Source organism: Equus przewalskii, chromosome 32, assembly GCF_037783145.1.
Source record: "Equus przewalskii isolate Varuska chromosome 32, EquPr2, whole genome shotgun sequence".
Taxonomy (NCBI): Eukaryota; Metazoa; Chordata; class Mammalia; order Perissodactyla; family Equidae; genus Equus; species Equus przewalskii.
This window is the reverse complement of record NC_091862.1, coordinates 7745801-7765314: the sequence shown is the minus strand read 5'-3', so window position 1 is coordinate 7765314 and position 19514 is coordinate 7745801. Positions and strand designations below refer to the sequence as shown.

At 49.9% G+C, this 19514-nt stretch overlaps 1 protein-coding gene across 3 annotated transcripts in view; it reads right to left on the bottom strand.

The window, feature by feature from the left end:
- AGPAT4 (1-acylglycerol-3-phosphate O-acyltransferase 4) overlaps window positions 1-19514 on the bottom strand; it is a 123735-nt gene that overhangs the window by 21830 nt on the left and 82391 nt on the right. For 2 of the 3 annotated variants that reach the window (XM_008528163.2, XM_070603206.1), the window contains exon 3: window positions 7766-7935. In XM_008528163.2, coding sequence (XP_008526385.1) covers window positions 7766-7935 — 170 coding nt within the window. Of the gene's footprint in view, window positions 1-7765; window positions 7936-12119; window positions 12356-19514 lie in introns of those variants that run through there. The other variant, XM_070603205.1, reaches the window with a different exon arrangement.

Below are 19514 nucleotides of genomic sequence, written 5' to 3'. Positions count from 1 at the left end.
TGAAGGAAGCACAGGAAGACGGGGGCATGGAAGGGCCCGGAGCTGGTAGCAGATGGATGTGACACAGACAGAGCAGTTGTGGGGCAACACAGAGTCAGTTCCCAGAGCAAATCCACAGGCTTTTGTAGTTTGCTTAAGGTTGTATAACGGGATTTCCAGTCAGTCAGTGTGATCCGACTTTGGCTTGGTTTTTCTTTCGGTGAGGACGATTGGCCCTGAGCTAACATCTGTGCCAGTCTTCCTCTATTTTTTCACATGTGGCACACCATCAAGTGTAGCTTGATGAGCGATGTGTAGGTCCACGCCTGGGATCTGCGAACCCTGGGCTGCCGAAGCAGAGTGCACGAACTTAACCACTCTGCCACCAGTCAGGCCCCAGACTTTGGCTTGTTAAAGACATTGCCAGAGGTTTCTGTTCAGTAAAAAGAAGACTTTCTTATGTCTACCTCAGGACTACTCTTTTAAAAATAAAGTGCACGCTAACATCTCCAGCAGTATATTCAGTTACGAACTCAATGTGCAGTTGTATTTCCCGTGAGCTGCTGACTTCCTTCCTTGACCAGTGACTCACCTGGCTCCCTGAGTCGTACGGGATTTCACCCCGCCGCCATTCTCTTGGGTTCCCTGTCTGTATAATCCAGATCCCAGCACACCTGGCCTAACTGCTGAGTACTTAGAGGAAAACGGGGCGTCCCTGCCCACTCCCAGTGCAGTGGGTGGTGCCCGGAGGGCCATGTGACAGAGCTGCTGATGGACCTGTGAGGGCACGGGTGGAGGGGGGAGCTCTCCTGCATGCCCATGTGGTCGCGGTGTTAAGGGTTGTGCAAAACCACCCCGTCAGCTCACAAAACCACAGCTGCAGGTGTATCTGTTGGAAAGGAAAACAGAAAACCCTTCTCCGCATCTAGATACTTCTTGTCTCTCTGCAGCCAAAGGGAACTTGACACGTGCGTATGAAGGACCCAGGATTCGATCTCCCTTCTGTCCTCCACACTTTACCCTACTTTTCATAATAAGAAAATACAAATGAAGGGAAACTAATTAGAGTCCAGGGAACTAAGAATTATGGCATGCCAACTTTGCACGAGGCACGCCAACTAGATATTTCACTATAATCATTAAACCCTTACATCCATCTATTCATTAAAGCCAAACGTATATTCCTATATCCTATCTATTCATTAAACCCTTACACCACCACGAAATGGGAATTATTAACTGAGGTTCAGAAAAGTCAGATAACCTCGCCAAGGTCACAGAGCGGGTCAACTCAGGAGCCAGGATTCAGGTCCACATCTGGAGGACTCTAAGCCGTTGGGTTTGTTTTTTGTGTTTTGGGTTTTTCTGCCTACACATCTATTTCTCCCCTGCTACTTTATCAGAGAACTGTTCTGGAGTAAGTAGAGAGAAAAAGAAAGAATTGTTCTTGATACCTGAGCACAGAAGGCGTAGATTCATCTTTCAGAGCATCCATGTTTTTGCTAAGTTTTACATGTTCAAAAATAAAACACAGGAAATTACCATTTGGGGGAATGTTTCCATGGATGGAGGTTTATAGGAAACAACATTCATGTAGACTTTCTAAAGAAATCTGCGTCAACATTTTTCCTGCAGAAAGATTACAATTAGAAACGTGGGCCCTTTATAATCAAAGTTGAAGAAATGTGGGTTTTCAGCGATGTGTGGTCTTTTATAGAAGGAACCGTCTTTAATGTTAATGACCAGAAGCGTCATGGCAAAATCAAGTTGGAACACCCACAGTTTGGGTTCAGTTCTTGTTTCAGCTCCTGAGTGACTTGCTAGGGTTTTATGTCATCCGTGAGTCGTCTTACTGAGAGCCGTGCCGACCGCTACGTCTGCCCAGGCAAGTACAGCAAGACGGCAGCATCGACGCCCAGACCTTTCCTTCTGATTTGGTTCAGCAACTCCAAAATCACCCCAGAGTGACCTTGAGACACAGAGCTGGTGGCCAGCGAAATGAGGCTGTGTGGGAGGGCAAACGTGCACACTTGGCCAGACCCAGATGGAGAAGGATCTGTCTGCACAGCCCAGGACCATGGTGACTGGCTGTGTCCTCACTGAGTGGGTGTACCACTCTTGACCTCCCTTCAGCCTTCTTCCCATCTCCCTCCCTGGCCTCAGAAGTACCCCTTCACCTGGCTTTCTCATCTCTCCTAAAATCATGCCATTCTCCAAGGCCTTGTTCCAACGTCATCACCTTCTGGAAGCCTTCTCTATTCCTGGGAGCCAATGGTCAGTGTGCTGGTAAATCCCGAAATGTTACACCAGTTGTTAAAATACTGAAATTCTTCCCTGCAGGTTGGTCAACAGAGCTGCCCCAATTGCCAAAACTTGTCCCCCCAAATTCCACCTTTACCATGGTGGCCCCCGTTTCTCCCCTGGGACCTCTGGGACCCCAATGGAGTGACACTCAGAACAACAGAGGACCCCCAGGATGCTGCTGGACAGCTGACTGGTCTGAGGTTAAACACACTGGGTCTCACCCATGCCTGCCCACTCCTGCGGCCCCAAGTGGACAGTCCGCTCTTTCCTGTGGCTCTCTCAAAGCCCCTGCATCGTGGGGCTGCTATGGAAGTCCCTTCCTCACCTCTCTTTATTTATTACAAAGTCACTGAGCACAAGGACTGTATCTTTCAATCCATCTTTGTATCTCCGCAGCACCCACACAGTGTCTTCTCCAGGAAATAGCTACAATGCACTTGTGTTGGGTAAATATTTTAAAGATGCATCCATGGCTGTCATCGTCATCACAAGTCCTCACGTTGAGAAGGCAGCACGGAGCTATGCGAGTGACGTTGGACAGAGTGCCCTCTGCTTAGGAATAATAATTTCTACTCTCTTCCTTCTACTTCTCCCTGTACGAAGGAATGCCACAGAAATTCAATCTGTCTTCAGGCTGAGCTGTAACAGGTTCCCTAAATGGAAAACGTGAGGTCTGAAACTAATGGGCATGCTGTGGTGTGGCAGGCAGCCTCTGCGCTGGCCCCAGTGATCCTCACCTCCTGGAATTTAAGTGTGTAGCCCACCCCACTTTCCTGGAGTGTGAGCTGCGCTCCTCGACTCACTTCCAACCAACAGAAGGTGACAGAAGTGATGGATGCAACCTCCCGTGAGTCCCCTGCCGGGTCCCCCCCGCTGAGCTGCGCCTGGCCCCCAGACCACACAAACTAAGACAATACGTGTTAGTTGGATCAAGTTTGGGGACTTGCGATGCTGCCATAGATATCTGCTAAGTATGGCTTCTTTAAAAGGCTGAAGAAAAATCTCCCAGCTGGCCTCCGGGTTACCCTCCAAGCCATCCCACCCAGCAGATAAATATCGACAGTCTCTGCTCCTGTTTATGGACTGCTGAGTGGGGCCTGGCGCTGCTCAAAGACCCAACAAACATGATCTCAGGTCACCTTCCGGGGCCGCCTTGAAGTAGCATGTACATGTATTACTGGTGCAAAAAGCTAAGTAAACAGCGACCTGAAGCGTCGAAGCCTTGACCCTTTGCATTGCATGCTCCGGTTTGTTTGGTGTTTTAGTGACACACGCTGTCAACTGTCAAAGGTCACACATCTCCCCAGGGACGAAAGAGTCCTTGTGTTCCTCAAAGATCATAACCAGAGCCTTTGGTGCCCCGGCTCTGCTGTGAAATGCCAGCTCAGAGGGAAACCTGTGCCTCTGGGGAGAGGCCACCGGAAGGAGCACACGGGGCCTCAGATGCTTGGCAACAGTTGAAAGCCTCTTTTTTTTCTTTTTTAAGAGAATCTCATCACTTTCCCTCCAAAACCGATTTCACATTTAATAGCCCCACTGTCAAGAATGTCTGCAAATTCTACTTGCTTCTATTCAAAGTCACTTCTTCTTGGGCTGTTACATGGGAGGATAAAAAATGCCCAGTCAGGAACCTTCCATAGGTCCCTTCTTCTCTAAAAAGCACACTTCCCAGGCTCCAGAGGGTCTTAACATCGTGTGCCATTTTAAAAAAGAGACGAAGCAGGTGATTTTCTTTTGAAGGTCATTTAGGACGAAAGGTGCCACTGAGCAGTTCCTGGAAGTGGATGCTCTTTCGCATTCTTTCCAGGGGAGCGGGAAGGATGGCTCACTTTGGAAAGAGGCCGGGAGCTCGTCTGGCGTCGTGCCCTCTTGCTGGACCTCAGCTGCTCCAGGAGACACACATTGGTGGTAAACTCTTCGCTGTATGAAGGGAGGACATTCCACCTACAGAACAGTCTGGCAGCTTCCACCTGAGCCGGCCGGAGCCCGCTACTAGGTCACTCATCCTCTCCTGGAGGCGCCCACTCTCCGCCAGCACGCGGCTTCATCAGAATTTGTACGGCCACAGCCCTGGCTGTTTCTCCAATGTTTGGAGGAATGGGGACCCCGTTCACCTCCTGCCCCCTCTCCACCCTCTCTCCAGTTCTGGCGGGAACTCAGGGGCTCCAGGAAGCACTTTAGCAAGAATCCAGAAAACCTGAAGGCCCCCCTGAGCAGGGTCCTCAAGTTCCAGTGAGAATGGGAGATGCACCATCCCAAGCGAAGGTTTTGAGACCTGCCTACTTCACCGCTAGGTGGAATCTCCTAAAACTGCTAAATTCCCGACAACAGTCTCAAAATAAAGTGGCAATGCTCATGCTCCTTTGCACGCAACAGTAGTTGTTCGGTTTTTAACGGTAATAAATGAAATCTGATAAATATGGTATTCGATTAAGAAATCAAGGTTGGAGATGAGGCCCTGTGCTGTTGGGGGATGGGCCTTCTGTGTAATAAATTCCAGGTCATTGGTGCTCTCATCCTTGTGCTCAGACTTGTAAAGCCAGCACGGATTTCAAAGTCTCCGTGGGAAAACCCTAAATGGTGCTGAGATGGAGTTACCATTCTGTGGGAGCCTCCCCTTTCAGTCCTGGGTCCTCTCTCAGTCCTGGGCCCCTCTCAGTCCTGGGCCCCTCTCAGTCCTGGGTCCCCTCTCAGTCCTGGGTCCCCTCTCAGTCCTGGGTCCCCTCTCAGTCCTGGGTCCTCTCTCAGTCCTGGGCCCCTCTCAGTCCTGGGTCCCCTCTCAGTCCTGGGTCCTCTCTCAGTCCTGGGCCCCTCTCAGTCCTGGGTCCTCTCTCAGTCCTGGGTCCCCTCTCAGTCCTGGGTCCCCTCCCAGTCTTGAGTCCCCTCTCCACGTGTTACTTCTCCTCTCAGCACAGTGGAGAGTCCACCTCTCGCTGTTGATTCTGGACATCATTGTGTTTCCATGAGCCTCTCTGTTCGTGCCCCTGCTTCCTTAGCTCCGGCTTTCTCCATCCCTGGCCCGATGAAGGTACTGATAGCCTCACACCTCAGAACGAGCCCTGCGCAGACAACGAGCTGGGAGGGAATTGGAAGCCTGGTCCCGTCCCTGCCTGCATTTGGCCCTGGTCATTTTCTGACGGAGGGCTCCCCATCTCTGGAGCAGATCTCGAGCCCCTGGGGCCCCTGCAGCTTTTCCTCCCAGCACCTTCCAGAGAGAAGAGCAGAGCCCTGAAATCAGACTTGCTAGTTATCATCCTGGGGCAAATTATTTACCCTCACGAAGGCTCTGGGAGTATATTTATAAAATGTAAATAATCATATCATGAGCATTAGAAACAGCATAATCACAGAGAAAGAGCTCGTGGTCATAAAGCTACCCAGGGGTACAACCACGGAAACTGGAAAGCACCTCCGAGTCCAATAGACTTGTCGCTGTACCACGGGGACTCCAGCACCCAAACGACGTGTATTTTCACATTCCGAGCATGAACACCACCAAAAGCCACGTGGGAAGCCTGGAAAATCACCAGCTGCCCCTAAACTGCACTCGGGAACCAGCATTCGGGAAGACATTGGCATGTCAGGAAGTCCAGCTCTAAGGCCACAGAACTGGTGTTCTAGGAGTCCAGATGCAAAGACACCAGGTGCCCTGTCTCCCGTAACGGAAGAAGAACCCGGTCATTAGTCATCTGTCCACGATGGGGTCAGGATTATGGTATTTTAAGGGGTAGCCTCCTCTCAGAGAATAAAACCACAGGCTGTAGCTGAGATCTCTGCCTACCGGCTCTAACACAGCGAAAGGTAGATACCAGGATTTGGGGTTTTGTTCCTGGAAATGTATTCGAACACACACATGTGGGCGTGCAGATATCAAGTCAGTACTGGAAGGAAAAATAGGAAAACAAAGGAGAAAACGGTTGGCAGGAGGGCCTCTTACTTTTCTAGAAATCCTTTCAGATGCATTCACCCCCAGGCAATTTAGTTTTCTAGAAGCCTTAATGTAGCGACTGTGATTTAATTCAGGGTTTCTATCTCTTAGAAAACTGCTCAAGGGGCTGGCCTGGGGGCACAGTGGTTGAGTGTGCACGTTCCGATTTGGCGGCCCTGGGTTCGCTGGTTCGGATCCTGGGTACAGACATGGCATTGCTTGGCAAGCCATGCTGTGGTAGGCGTCCCACGTAGAAAGTAGAGGAAGATGGGCATGAATGTGAGCTCAGGGCCAGTCTTCCTCAGCAAATAAAGGAGGATTGGCAGCAATCTTTAACTCAGGGCTAATCTTCCTCAAAAAACAAAACAAAACAAAACAAAACTGCTCAAGGCCTTAGTTGCCTTTTGGTAGATTAACTGCTTAATAATGAGTGTCATTTGTCCTAAAGACATTAATGGGGCTTGTTTCTAAGCACATTTCCTTCTCTATCCTTTTTCCCAAATTTAAAAATGCATGAATGCCTAAAAGAATATAAAAATGTGTCCCAAGGCTGCTTAGTCCTGCTTAGCCAAGAATCTCCCCAAACAGGCAGAGTCAACAGAACCCAAAGTGTCGTTGCTGACTCCAAGACCACGTGGGCTCATCAGGGACTGGACATGATGGGGATCAGACCCACGGACACTTGTAGTGCCATCTTCTCCCCATGGTCTACACTCTTCTACATTCCAAACACTGTGATTTGGTCTATCTGGGCCACCAAAAATAATGTGATGTAAGGATCCCCCCTGTTTAGCTGCGGGGGTTCTTCCCAGGTACAAAACATGATCCCCAAGTTCTGGTGCGAGCTGTCACAGCCTTCCCCTGTTATGGGCCAATACGCGGCGTGATTCCTGTTGGAACACCTGAGCCCCGACTTGAGTCAGTTACCTGATACGGGCTCAGCCCTCACACACCTCGACGTGTTGAAGACGACAAAAGTCAAGCAAAGAGAGCGGGTCCCAAAGGCATACAAGAAGTCAAGCTAGTTGGAGAAAAACAGAATTTCACATTTAATCTGAATTCTGCAATTCCATCTCTCGCTTAGGGATTCAACTTAAGCCCACAAAGATGAAAATTCAGAGGTGAATCCTGCCTGGTAAGCATGAAAACAGCAGAGCACAGAGATTAAGAATATGAAGTGGCCTCAAACTAGACAAGCTCCAATCCAAATCCATTTAATAGCTGTGTGATCCTGAGCGGATTAAACTCAGCTTTTAAAAAAGGGAGGGCGTGTATTACATACTCATAAGTGTTTCTGTAAGGATTAAATGAACTAATGGTATGTAAGATGCCGCCCAGCACATAGTCATTGCCGAATAAATATTACTGTTGCTCGTAAGATGTTCATTTTGATTCCAAGCAAGAAGGAAAAGCAGTTGGTTAAGAATTTTCATCAAGTAGAAACTCTGTTAACACTTCTGCAAATCTTGAATGATTGAGAGCAAAAAGGCAAGTTATGGTGTTGATCAAGAGAAATCAGAGTGTGCGAGGCGGGTAAATGCGCGTCTGACTTACCCCTAAAACCCCAAAGCGTTCGGCCAGGCTCCAACCACAGAGAAAGTCAATCTCAAACTTGTGGTTCAGAACCACGATGGCATTTTCCTTTCCATACTTGGGGTAGGCCCGGGGGTCTGTGTGGATGATGCACTCCGTGCCCGACCACCACTCCAGCAACATCACCAGCTCTGGAACAAACCACAACAACAGACAGACGTTTATTTCACGCACCCTTCATGACCAAGGGGGACGGCTCTGCCCTCCCAGCTGGGGCAGAAAGCAACTTCTAGGAGTAAAGTCTGGATCATTTCAGCTCAGACCCCGGTCCTTGAAAGGGTGTCGAAGAAGGAAAAATGAGAAATACTCCACCACGGTCTCCAGGGCAGGAGTGGAAGCTTGGCGAAGGCAAATGGCTTGCATTCCTTGATTAAGTACCTTGGGGAAAAATACATCAGAAAGGCTGAATCCATCAAGAATTCATGCCCTTGTGTTTACAGAGCTGTGAAAGGCAACGTGATATGATGTACAGAATTCTTAATATCCTGGGAAATGACTAATTGGGATACTCATAAACTCCATCAAAGAACACTAAATACCCAATTTTTCTCTCCCATTTAAGACACTTGAGCGCACCAGGAATAATGAAGAACTGTGGTGCGAGGAAGCAGAAACACCAGCACCTGGAGGGCAAGGATAAATTAGCGCCAGTGTCCCGGAGGCCTAACTGAAACTATTGCAACATCCTTGTTAGGAGCTTGTGAAAATGGTGATGAAAGCTATAGCAATGTAGGAGCTTCAAAATGAAATTTTAGTGAAATGAAACGAAAGCTGAAGGTGATCAGCAGCTGGACGGGCGAATCCTCCGTGAAGGTCATACCCCTTGTTTATCACCTGTTAATGGGGTACACGTTTAGTAGAGGACTCACTCACTCGTCACCCGCCCTGTACACACACACACACACACACAAAGACAAGCAGGTGTGGTCTAGACTCTAGCCAACCCTCATGTTTTAAAGGCTTGACTGGCTGTCTCTGAAAAACCTTTCTCCTCGAGGCTGGAGACTGATGCTTTTGAACTGGAGCACCAGAACTTTCTAGAAGGCATTGCCATCTGGTTTCTAAGCGGTAAGCACTGTGGGTCTTTGGACAAGTGAACCTCACAGCATGTCAGTGTCCTAATCTTTAGAATGGGATTGCCTCACAGGGTTTCATGAGAATTAAAGTGCAGAGCACCGAGTAAGTTACCGACACATCCAGGCATCCGGTAGCTATGAGTAGCATTAAAAAAGGTCCCCTTCCTCAACACTGAAAAGTGTCTACCTATTCCTAGGAGTGGAGAACACGCCAGGCCCCCAGTGAGTTGTCCCACAGGCAGTGACATTGGTGGGACCTAGAAGTGGCAAGTTGGGGAAGAAAATTAAATGTTTAGGGAGGGCTGAAGCACAGCCCTGTCCTAGCAGAGCAGCCATGCTAGTGGGGACAAAGGGACAGTTTGTTACCACTGGATAGAAACCTGTTTCTATTGCTGCCCTGATTTCCTCTAAGAGATGGATGGGCAGGACCAATCTATTCTGGTAATGACCACGGAGCACAGATAAGCCCCAAAGCAGAAGTACACGGGAGTCAGCGAGATGAAGCTGAATGGTTCCGTGTGACCCGCATCCTGCTGTCACTCTGCAAATACCTCCGGATGCCTCTCTGTGCCCTACTCCCAGCTGCCCAAGGCCAGGCCGTGCACCCAATTCTACTCCCCCCAGTACCCTCCCGAGCATTTATCACACTTGGGACACAGCGTGAGATTGTCTCCCCCCTTATAGGACACAAGCCCCTTGAGGCAAGGACTGCAGCATTGGTGCCCCCTAACTCTAGCCTTAACTCCAGAACCCGGCACAGTGCCGGCACGTTGATGCTTTTGACAAACGCTGTTTGGCGACCTAGTGTGTACAGCACGATGCAAGGGCCTGGAGATGTAACAGCAAATGTATGAGTCAGGTTCCTACCTCCTGGAGCTGACGGTCCAGCAGGAAGACAGTTACAGACTCACAAGTCGGGTGACAGGGAGAGGAGAGCTTATTCACAGGATGGGTGGCTGCTGAATACCGTGCTCATGATCAAGGGGGTCAGACACAGCCAGGCTCCAGTCCTGGTGGGTCCCTCACTGGTTGTGAGACTCAGCATGTTTCTCAAGGTCCCTTAAGCCTCAGTGTCCTTGTCTGTAAAATGGGGGCAGGAAAATCTTGTAGAGATGCTCTGGGTATTCAATCTGATTATGCATCCAGGGCACCTAGCATAATGTTGCACATAGCGGGTCACAAGTGAGTAGCCAGCCTATTACCATTACACGCATAGTTATTTTATAGCACACAAAGCTCTGTGCCCACTGAAGGAGAGAGGGTAGGAGCAGGGAGAGAGACAGACAGACAGAGACAGACAGAGAGAGCAGTGACTTCTGGACCAGAGTAAGGAGTTATGATTGATGATTTCACAATAAAGGCAAGGAGAAATCACGGGAGTGTTTTAAAATAGGCACACAGCAGCACCTAATTTGCATTTAGAAAAGATCATTCTGGCTGAAGTGGGGACAGAATGGAAGAGTCGGGCAGAAGCAGGGAAGCCAGTTAGGAGGCGATGGCAAGAGCCCAGTGTGAGGTGATGGTGGCCGGGACCAGACAGGTGACAGCGGAGAGGGGGCTAACTTCTCACTCATCTCGACGGGCCGTCAGCAATACAAGTGAACACCAATCTTGCTGTGTAGAAGAGGTTTCTTTCCTTTCTTCCCCCCGAAGTGTTTCAGGTTTTTTATTCACAAGAAATTCATTTATATAGTCATATTGTAAAAGAATTCAAATGATCCAGAAGTATATAGAGGAAAACGTAAAATTTCCTTGATGGCTTTGTAAGGTGTCAGGCTGGGTGGGACTACATTTCCCAGAATTCCCTTTCTTGTTTGTTTCTGGGTAAGGGAGGCCACAAGGGACACACTTACGAGATTTGACAGATGGAAGGGAAGCCCTGCCATTTTGTAGCTTACATGTGTTGTTGCTGATTTGCGGATTCACCTCCTCAGCGTTAAGCAGCAGCTGGGCTTGCAACTGCTCCTCCATCTCCCGTACCCTTCCAGCTTCTCTGATTCCTGAGCCGGGTGTGTGTGTCTGCTCCCTGACTGAGGGCGCAGCTTCTGCAGGGCCCCCACCCCATCCATGGAGGATGCAGTAAGAACTGACCCGGGTTTCAGTCTGTCCTCGTAGGGCTGCAGCTTGTGCTTGGGGGTTCCAACCTCTTGATCACCCCGTTTTACATCCACACCCCCTCCTGACTTCCTCCTGGGACTTGAAACTCCGCAATGAGTTGCAGAGACAACACCGTTACAGAGAGCTTGACAGCCCCACAGGTGAATAAGGTCAATTCCCTGAGGCCACTCCCTTTTCAGGTGTCTGCATATCTGCCCTGGCTCTGCTTCTCGAACCCTGATGAACCATGACAGGGCATCTCCTCCTCCCCTCCCCCAGCCCCACTCCCTCTGTTTGGAAGGTAGCTTTCTAGCCCTGCTCCTAGGCATTCACACACAAACACAGACACAGACAGACAGATACACACACACACACACACACACACACACGCTTTCCCCCTCACAAATGAGTTCATACTTTATCAACCTTTGTAAACATATACATATAGTTATTTTCTCCAAATGGTGTATTTTGGATCTTTCCATGTTAATACATATACATAGTGATATTAGCAAATATTTATTGGGCTCTGGTCGTGTGCTGGCACCGTTTCAAGGGCTTTATGTGTGCTATTGTATTAAATCCTCACATTAACCCTATGAGACTGGGGGCAGTACTATTAACCCCATTTTAAAGCTGAAGAAACGGAGGCACAGGGGTAGCTCTCATCCTCTGTTCAGTATATGAAATTACCATTTTTTTAGGTCAAAAAGAACCAGGGTGGCGATTTCATAAAGGCTAGCACCATAGCTGCAGGCAGTTTGTGCTGTGACTATACCATGATTTCTTTAGCCATTCTGCTGTTGATGAGCATCTTTCCCTTGTTTGTCCCTGTGACAAATACTGCAATAAACATCCTTGAAAATGCATGTTATAAAAAAATATTGGTGAAAGTATTTTTCCAACATAGGTACACCAAGAAGTAGAATTGTGGATTGAAGAGTATGCATATTTTACATTTTTATGCATATTTCCAAAGTGCCTTCCAAAAGGATCGCACCAATTTATGCTTGAATCAACAGTGTGGGAGAGGGTCTCTTTCCGGCTGCCTGGACTAACACTGCAAACCCCTTGAAGGCTGGGACCCACTGTGTCCTTCAACACATATTCCTATAGAGTACGGAGTAAGTCTTGTCAATTACCTTGTGACATCCTCAAGGCAGCTCCTGAGTCTTGTTCATCTGTCTCCCACATCCTTGCTCCAATAGCCGACACATGGTAGGTACTCAAAAAGCTTTTGCCTTTAGTGGAATGATAACTGGCTGATGTTTTAGTTGGATGTTCCCGTGTAAGTAACTGCCTGCAACTTACAAATATTGACATGAATTGAGGTTTCATTTGCTTTCCTGTGTGGTTGCTCTGAATGCTGTGGGCCAGGGCCTGGCTCAGGCCTTCCCTCAACAGTTTCACAGCCGACTGCCAGGCAGCCCCATCTTCTGCCTAACTGGGCTGCTCCCATTTGAGGTGGGGCATCTGTCATTCAAGTTACCTGCACTCCGTACCATCGCGCATCGAATGTCAGGGCTTTCCAGCTGCCCAGGCTCAGGGCCGGCGGTGGTGCCTTCAGCCCTCATGTCCTGGGGCTCCATGAGGTCTGTCAGGGGCTCCCTCCACATGAACACCTGTTTCAGTCTGTCCTGCCCACTCTCCCCAGCAGCCTGGGATGGTGGCAGATCTCAGAGTTGCTCTGACCCCCTCGCTCCATGGAAATGGTGGTGCCATTTCCTTTCAAAGGACACATTCTTTGGAACCTCTAATTTAACTAAGAACATTGCCAAAGGGCACAGGTACCTACTCGGTGCCTGCGATCCTGCTCAGAAAGTATGAGCCGGTGAGTAGGGCGAAGGAGGCCTGGGAGAAAGCAATGCCCTTCTGATGTTTATTCAGGGGAAAATCACTTGTGAAGAGTTTCAGATTACAGTCCTATGATTTAGCATTGGATGCCAGGAGTCAACAGGAAATGCCACCAGGGTAAACATTCTAGAAGCAAAGAGAAGGTCTTTGACCCCAGGCATTTACCTCCTTGTGTGGGTGTCCAACTCAACGCACTTAAGCAACCAGGAAAGAGCAATCGAAGCTTTTACCTAACGAGAATTGCAGCCAGTAGTTGAGTAGTTAATTGAAAAGGATCAAAGCTAGCAATTACAACAACGCCTCCAATCAAAATTGAAGCAGAAGGGGGAAGTGGGAGAGGCTCCTTCTGACACCCCAGAGAAGAGGTTGCAGTGACTGGTACTGAGAGGGGTCCCAGTGGGAGAATGCCAGAAGGGAGGGAACCAGGCCAGTGAAATCCCAGTGATCTAGGTGTTCCCAGGTCTTCCCCAGAGCCATCTAAGACCACCATAACTTGGCAGTGGCGTCTTGACAAGGACATGGTCTATCTGTAGCCACGTCTCTTCAGGGCACCGCCTGACACATGGCTGAGCATGGAGAGGGCGTTCTGTGCAGGCCCCAGGGCACCCCAAGGAGACAGGACCGATGAGGTCCCTGCCCGGGAAGCCCACTTGGGAAAGCAGCTCGGGCTTGACTGCTCCAAGGTCAGGTGCTGCCAGGCAAAGACAAGGTGCAGATACAGATCTGCTGAGCTCCATGCTCCAGCTTCCTGGGCCTGGCCCTCCTGCGAGCTGTTAGTATTTAGTGAGCCAAAGAGATTGCCGCCCTGGGCCTGAGTCATCCAAGGGAATCTCAGTGGTCCTAATGTCCAGGAAACAGAAAAGGCAAAGAGGAGGACAGGGGCCGGGCCCGTGGCCGAGTGGTTAAGTTCACACACTCCACTTCAGTGGCCCAGGGTTTCGTCAGTTCGGATCCTGGGCGTGGACATGGCACCGCTCATCAAGCCGTGCTGAGGCGGCATCCCACATGCCACAACTAGAAGGACCCACAGCTGAAAATGTACAGCTATGTACCGGGGGGCTTCGGGGAGAAAAAGGAAAGATAAAATCTTAAAAAAAAAAGAGCAGGAGAACAGAAATGTCTGGAGCGTGGTGCAGCCGCTGTTCTTCCTCAGTCTGTCCCCGCGGAACGCCTAACTGGGGCACTCAGGGGACTCTGCGCATTTCTTCTTGATCAGTCTGTAACTGCTGACCTTGGAGTGGGGCGGGCAGCCCTGGAACCCTTTCACTGAACAGTATTTGATGCCCCTGGGCTCTGCCCCCATCCAGGAGCCTGTGGTGGGACCGAGTCCTGGGACCCAGGTTGGGCTTGTGACGCCGGCCTGGCCAATGGGCCTCTCCAGGGAAGGTGAGTGGCCTTTTGTCCCATTTTGAGATGTTCACTTTGCCAAATGTTGCCATCTTTACTCTTACCCTGGCTGCTCCCCGAGGGCAGGGTGGCCGGGCTTTTTCTCAGCAGCCCGGCCACCCCTGGACTCTGTTCTTGGGGCCACACCTGGCTCCAGCGGGTTGCAGTTGCTTGTTTTGCAAACTCCCCTTGGAGACCCCTGGGGCCAGTCCCAGCTACCTGCAGGGATGGCCAGGGAGAGACCTTCTCTGCAAAATCCCCATCTGCTGCCTACACTTTCGGGCCGATGGAGGGACCACACCCGTGTGGCTGTAAGGACCGTGGTCTGAGTACAGATTTGTCTTTGTTGTATTAGCTACTGTGCTGTTAGCTTAATCACAGGTAGAAAATAAGAGGTAGATGGACAAAAGGAAAAGTAGGGTAGGGAAGAGAGGCACCTATTTCATGTGTGTAAAGAAGGAGGAAGAGGAGGAAAATACTAACAACCAACATTTACTGAGGCAGCTCACAATGTCCCATGAGAGCCACTGTCACTGTCCCCATTTTACAGCTGAGGACATGGAAGCACTGAGCCGAGGCAGCCGGCTAGGAAGCGGGCGTGTTAGGGGTGGAACCCAGGCAGGGGGACAGTAGGCCCCTGAAGACTCTCGTGATGCACAAGGACTGAAGGCCATGATTATATGGGCTGAGCGGGGAGGGAGAAAGGGAAAGAGCATTTTGAGAGGTAGGGAGATAAGATGATCATTGACCTCAGACAGCTGTGGTCAGTTCCTTATCTGTAAAGAAAGACACCCAACTCAAAGGTTGGCTGTGAAAGTCAAATATACAGGAGTATTTAACACACGCCTGGCACAGAACCAGTGCCTTCCTTCTCCCAAATACCACTGCCATGAATGATGACGTAGCAGTGACAACAAAGGAAAGAATTAAGGGACAGAGACAGACAGCCAGGAAAGAAACAAGCAGCACACCCGCTGAGTGTCCACATCCAGGCAGCCCCAGCGCTACCCTGTCCTCAGCCCTGACACCTGTCCAGACACAGCAGATGCTGCACAGCCAAAGCCCCAGCTCCATCCTGGTCCAGATCCCAGGAGTCCACATGCTTTCTGGGAACCCCAACAATGCTTCCACCACAGCCACGATCTTCCCATGGCCCAGGCAGACGGGGTACAAAGGCTGCCTCCTTCCACACCAAGTCTTTCACCCAGGTTTCTGCTCCCCCGCAGCTTGACAGGACTGCCATTTTCTCTCCTCTCCGCGGCCCTTCTGGCAGAAGCGTGGAGGAGAATCCTGACAAGATGGGGGGGCAGAGGTCCTGTAGAAAAGACCTGGACCATTGATCAGAGTTCACTGTTCAAACACTGTCAACGGCCAGAATCTCCCACATCTGCAGATATGGGAGAGATGCAACCAAGGAAAATGGTACTTTTATAATCAACTTTATCTAATTTTAATAATTGTATAATTACTTATAATCTCTAATGTAAGTATATATAATTATGTATTTATAATAGCTTTTTATGATTTAGCTTGGATAATAATTTAGGTTAAAAAATTAAACCTCTCGTCTTCAAAAGCCTGTAAAAATGCAAAAACAGAGCTCTGGAGTTTCTAGTCCATGAAGGATATGGCCCCCCTCCTGTCCCGGACGCAGAGAAGCATGCTTTCCCCTGGCCTGGACGGCGCTGGGGCCCGGGGAGAGACAGGCAGCATGCTCCTTTGTGCCTTTTCCATGCCCTTGACCTTGAGGTCACTCATCAATTTACAGGTGCCAGCCCGGCACTCTCCTGGCCCTGTACAAAAGTTGGAATAAAAACATGAAATTGCACAAGGTGGGAGGGGCTGATAAACAGGAAGGATTTGGCCCAGCTCTTGACCCCATAGTGTTACTGAAGGTGCTGGCCTCCACACACAGGAGCTGGGCGGTCCCCGAGGGATCCCACAGAGACGCTGTGACAGGGAGTGGAGTTCATGACCAAATGCAGCTGTCATGTTACAATGCTTGATGCGGGAGTCTGGGAGTTCTGGTCTGAGCCCAGCTGCCTACGGGTCCCCATCCACCTCTGGACTAGTCTAGGCCAGTCCACCTGCAGGGTCTACTGCAGAGCCAGCCAGGCCCTACTCCCCACACACAGCTGCCCCTGCCCAGCTCCCCACTTGGCTGGAGCAGGTCCCTCCCCACCTAGCCACGCCCCACGGACCATCCTTACCACTTCCTGTCTTTTCCCCACTTCTGTCTTCCATTCCAGCCTTACCTATCCTCCCAGGCTCAGTACATGCCCATGTTGCCATGAACTCTTGGATCTAAGGCCACACAGATATGAGTCTTCCTCACTTCCTGACACTAAGCGTGCTTTACTCATTTGGGCACTTGCTCGTACGTTATTCTGAATGATTCTTAGTTAATTCCCCAGCATGTGCCTTTCCACAACCACCAGAATTCAGCGCTTTCTTTCCATGACCCCAGTTGGGAGCCCAGTTGTACTCCAAGCCTTTTGGTCTACCTCCCAGAGTCTTCCTAGCTTTCCCACTTCCATGCCCAGGTCACTGAAAGATGCTGAGGCAAGAAGCCCATAAATAAAGACACAGGATATCTGGGCTATTAAATTTTCATGGAGTTGATGAGGAAAGTAACATATAAAAAGGCCCCTTAGAGGGGGCTAGAAGGAGAGAAAGTTTGAGAAGCCCCACCATACATCTCTGACTTTGATTGATCTGCTATATGCTGGCATCACAGAAGCCAGTTCCTCTTGATAACACAGCATCCTCCATCACTGTTCTCCTCGCAGCCCTTGTGAACTACCTATTTCTGTGTAACTTTGCCCTTAGCAGAATATGACGGGAGTGGACTTTGCCTGGTATGTTCTTGGGGCTCAAATCTTAAAGAGCTAATGCTGCTACATTGTAACCTTCTCGAAGCCTGGAGATGGCAGGTCAGGGCAATGAGCGGCCATGAAAAGATGTGCCTGAAAGGGGGGCAAAAGTGCTGCTTCTTCCCCACTTACATCCTCGCAAATGAGGAGAGGGGAATTGGGTAACTGATTTTGACATAGAGATGCACTGAGAGCAGGCAGTATAAATACCACAAGCATTCACAGTGTGTGTGAACATGGAGTGAACAACGCTGGGAGCGGGAAAGCGGCTTACTATCAAGTAGAGTCATCACTCTGTTTCCAATTGTTGGGTTAAGCTTTCAGAAAGAGGCAAAGTGTCAAGAAATATGAAACCCTATGCTTCCTGCCTTCAATCAAAACCCTCTGGGTGGGAGGAAAGGGAAAGGAAGGGTCTAGAAGCCAACCCCCATCCCACCACTCTGGTGCCCTGACATTTGGCTTCTCAAAACTCCCTTTCAAGAAAGCAGCTGAGAGACCACTGAGCCGTGACACCTATGCCACTTGATTATCCAGTCCTGGATCTGTCAATGTTCTTATTCATCCCGTCATCAGATATGGATGCAGAGCCCACTGGAGGCCTAGCACTATGTGGGTGCTTCGATGTGGCAGAGAGCAAACAGATTCTAGATGGGGAGATGAGCAGCAAAAACAAACAGCCACAGAGACACATGACATGGCGGATGGCTGTAAGTGCTGTGATGGCAACAGGAAGGGGGAGGGCTGGAGGAACCAGAGGGCCTGGGGGGATCTCTCATAGAGGGCTCAGAGACGGCCTCTCTGGAAGTCACTTAAGGTTAGAACATGGTCTAATTGAAATAGGATCTGCGAGAATATAGGCTCTACTAGATAAGGGGCTCGTTTTGTTCATGGGTATTTCCAGTGCTTCGACTTGGGAACACACTTTGACACTTTGAGGATGACTTTGGCTGTTGTGTAGACAATAAAGTCAGCAGGCTCAGGGTAGAGGCCAGCTATGGGGAGTGGGCTACTGTGATCAGCCAGGGGACAGGGGAGCATGGGCTCGGTGGTAGTGGGCACATGGAGGAGGAGTCGGGGTCAGGGTCCTGCTGAAGGTAGAGTGGACAGGATTTGCTGTTAGGCTAGATGTGGTGTGGGAGAAGAGAAGGTTGAGGGGCAGTGCCAAGATGTTCGCCCTGAACAGCCGGGATGTGGGGTGGACTTGCTGTTAAGTGAGGTGCTATTGCTGAGGGAGGTAGGGCAGGTGGTGGGGGGATGGGGGGTTGGGGGGGATTGTGTTCAGACACATTAGTCCAGTGTGGGGATCTAGCCCTCCTGGCTCAGAGGAGGTGGTATGATGGTAACAGTTCTATCCCACCATGGCCTTGCTCTGCCACTGCCTTTGACACCCCTCCCCTGACACCGCTCAACCCTCTGATAACTCTATCCCCACTTCCCACATCTCTTTTTCTCTTCCAAACCCTGCTAGTAATTCTTCTCACCACACTTTCCCACTCAGTCACCCGTGGAAGTGTACTGGTCAGCTTCCCATCGCATCTGGGCACTTGGCAAGACTAGACATGGGACTTCACTGGGCCTTGAAGCAGTGACAGCTCAGGATTAGCAAGCACCATTGGCACCCAGATTTTGTTCTAAGGACCACTTCCCCGCCATGTTTCCTGACAGGAGGCACACTACCCACAGTGAGCAGCAGTGCCTGGGATGTTCTCATGGACCACTCTGAACCTGGATCCATTGAGCGATGATGTCTAATGTCTAGTTTACCATCCAGAGAGGGAGAAGCACAGGTTCAACTCCACTCCAGGAGGCACTTGCTTATGCCCAGAGTGAGGACAGGAGAATCAAAACCCATGGTGTTAAACTATAAAAAAGGTGGGAGGGGTCTAAGTTAAGAAAGACTCAAAAGATATAGCAACCAAGTGCAACGTCTGCACCCTATTTAAATCTAGATTTAAACACTCCAAATGTGAAAAAAAATTAGAAACAAATTGGAGAAATCTGAATCTGGATGATGTCACATGATACTAAGAAAATTGTTCCCACTGTCACCAAGTAAAGTTCCAACACCTTAGTCCGGACTGCAGAAGTTGGACCCTCGACCCCTCACTCTTTCTTGGCAGAGTGACTTTGGGGGTTCTCCATCTCCCCCATCTCAGGCTCCTGATGTCTAAAGTGGAGACAACGCCCACCACACGGGCTTCGGTGGAGCTCACGTGTCAGTGCCTGGTGAGTGGTAAATAAAGCTAGGTCTTCAGTGGTTATTGACTTTGGGCGACGTTTCTGTCCTTACTCAAACGAGCAAGTTCTTACTAAGTGCTTTCTCTGCCACGTCTGGGCATCACAGGGGAGGGATGGTGGATGTCTGAGATTCCAGGCTTCCTACAGAACTAAGATCAGAAGCATCCACATAGGGGCCAGCCCCAT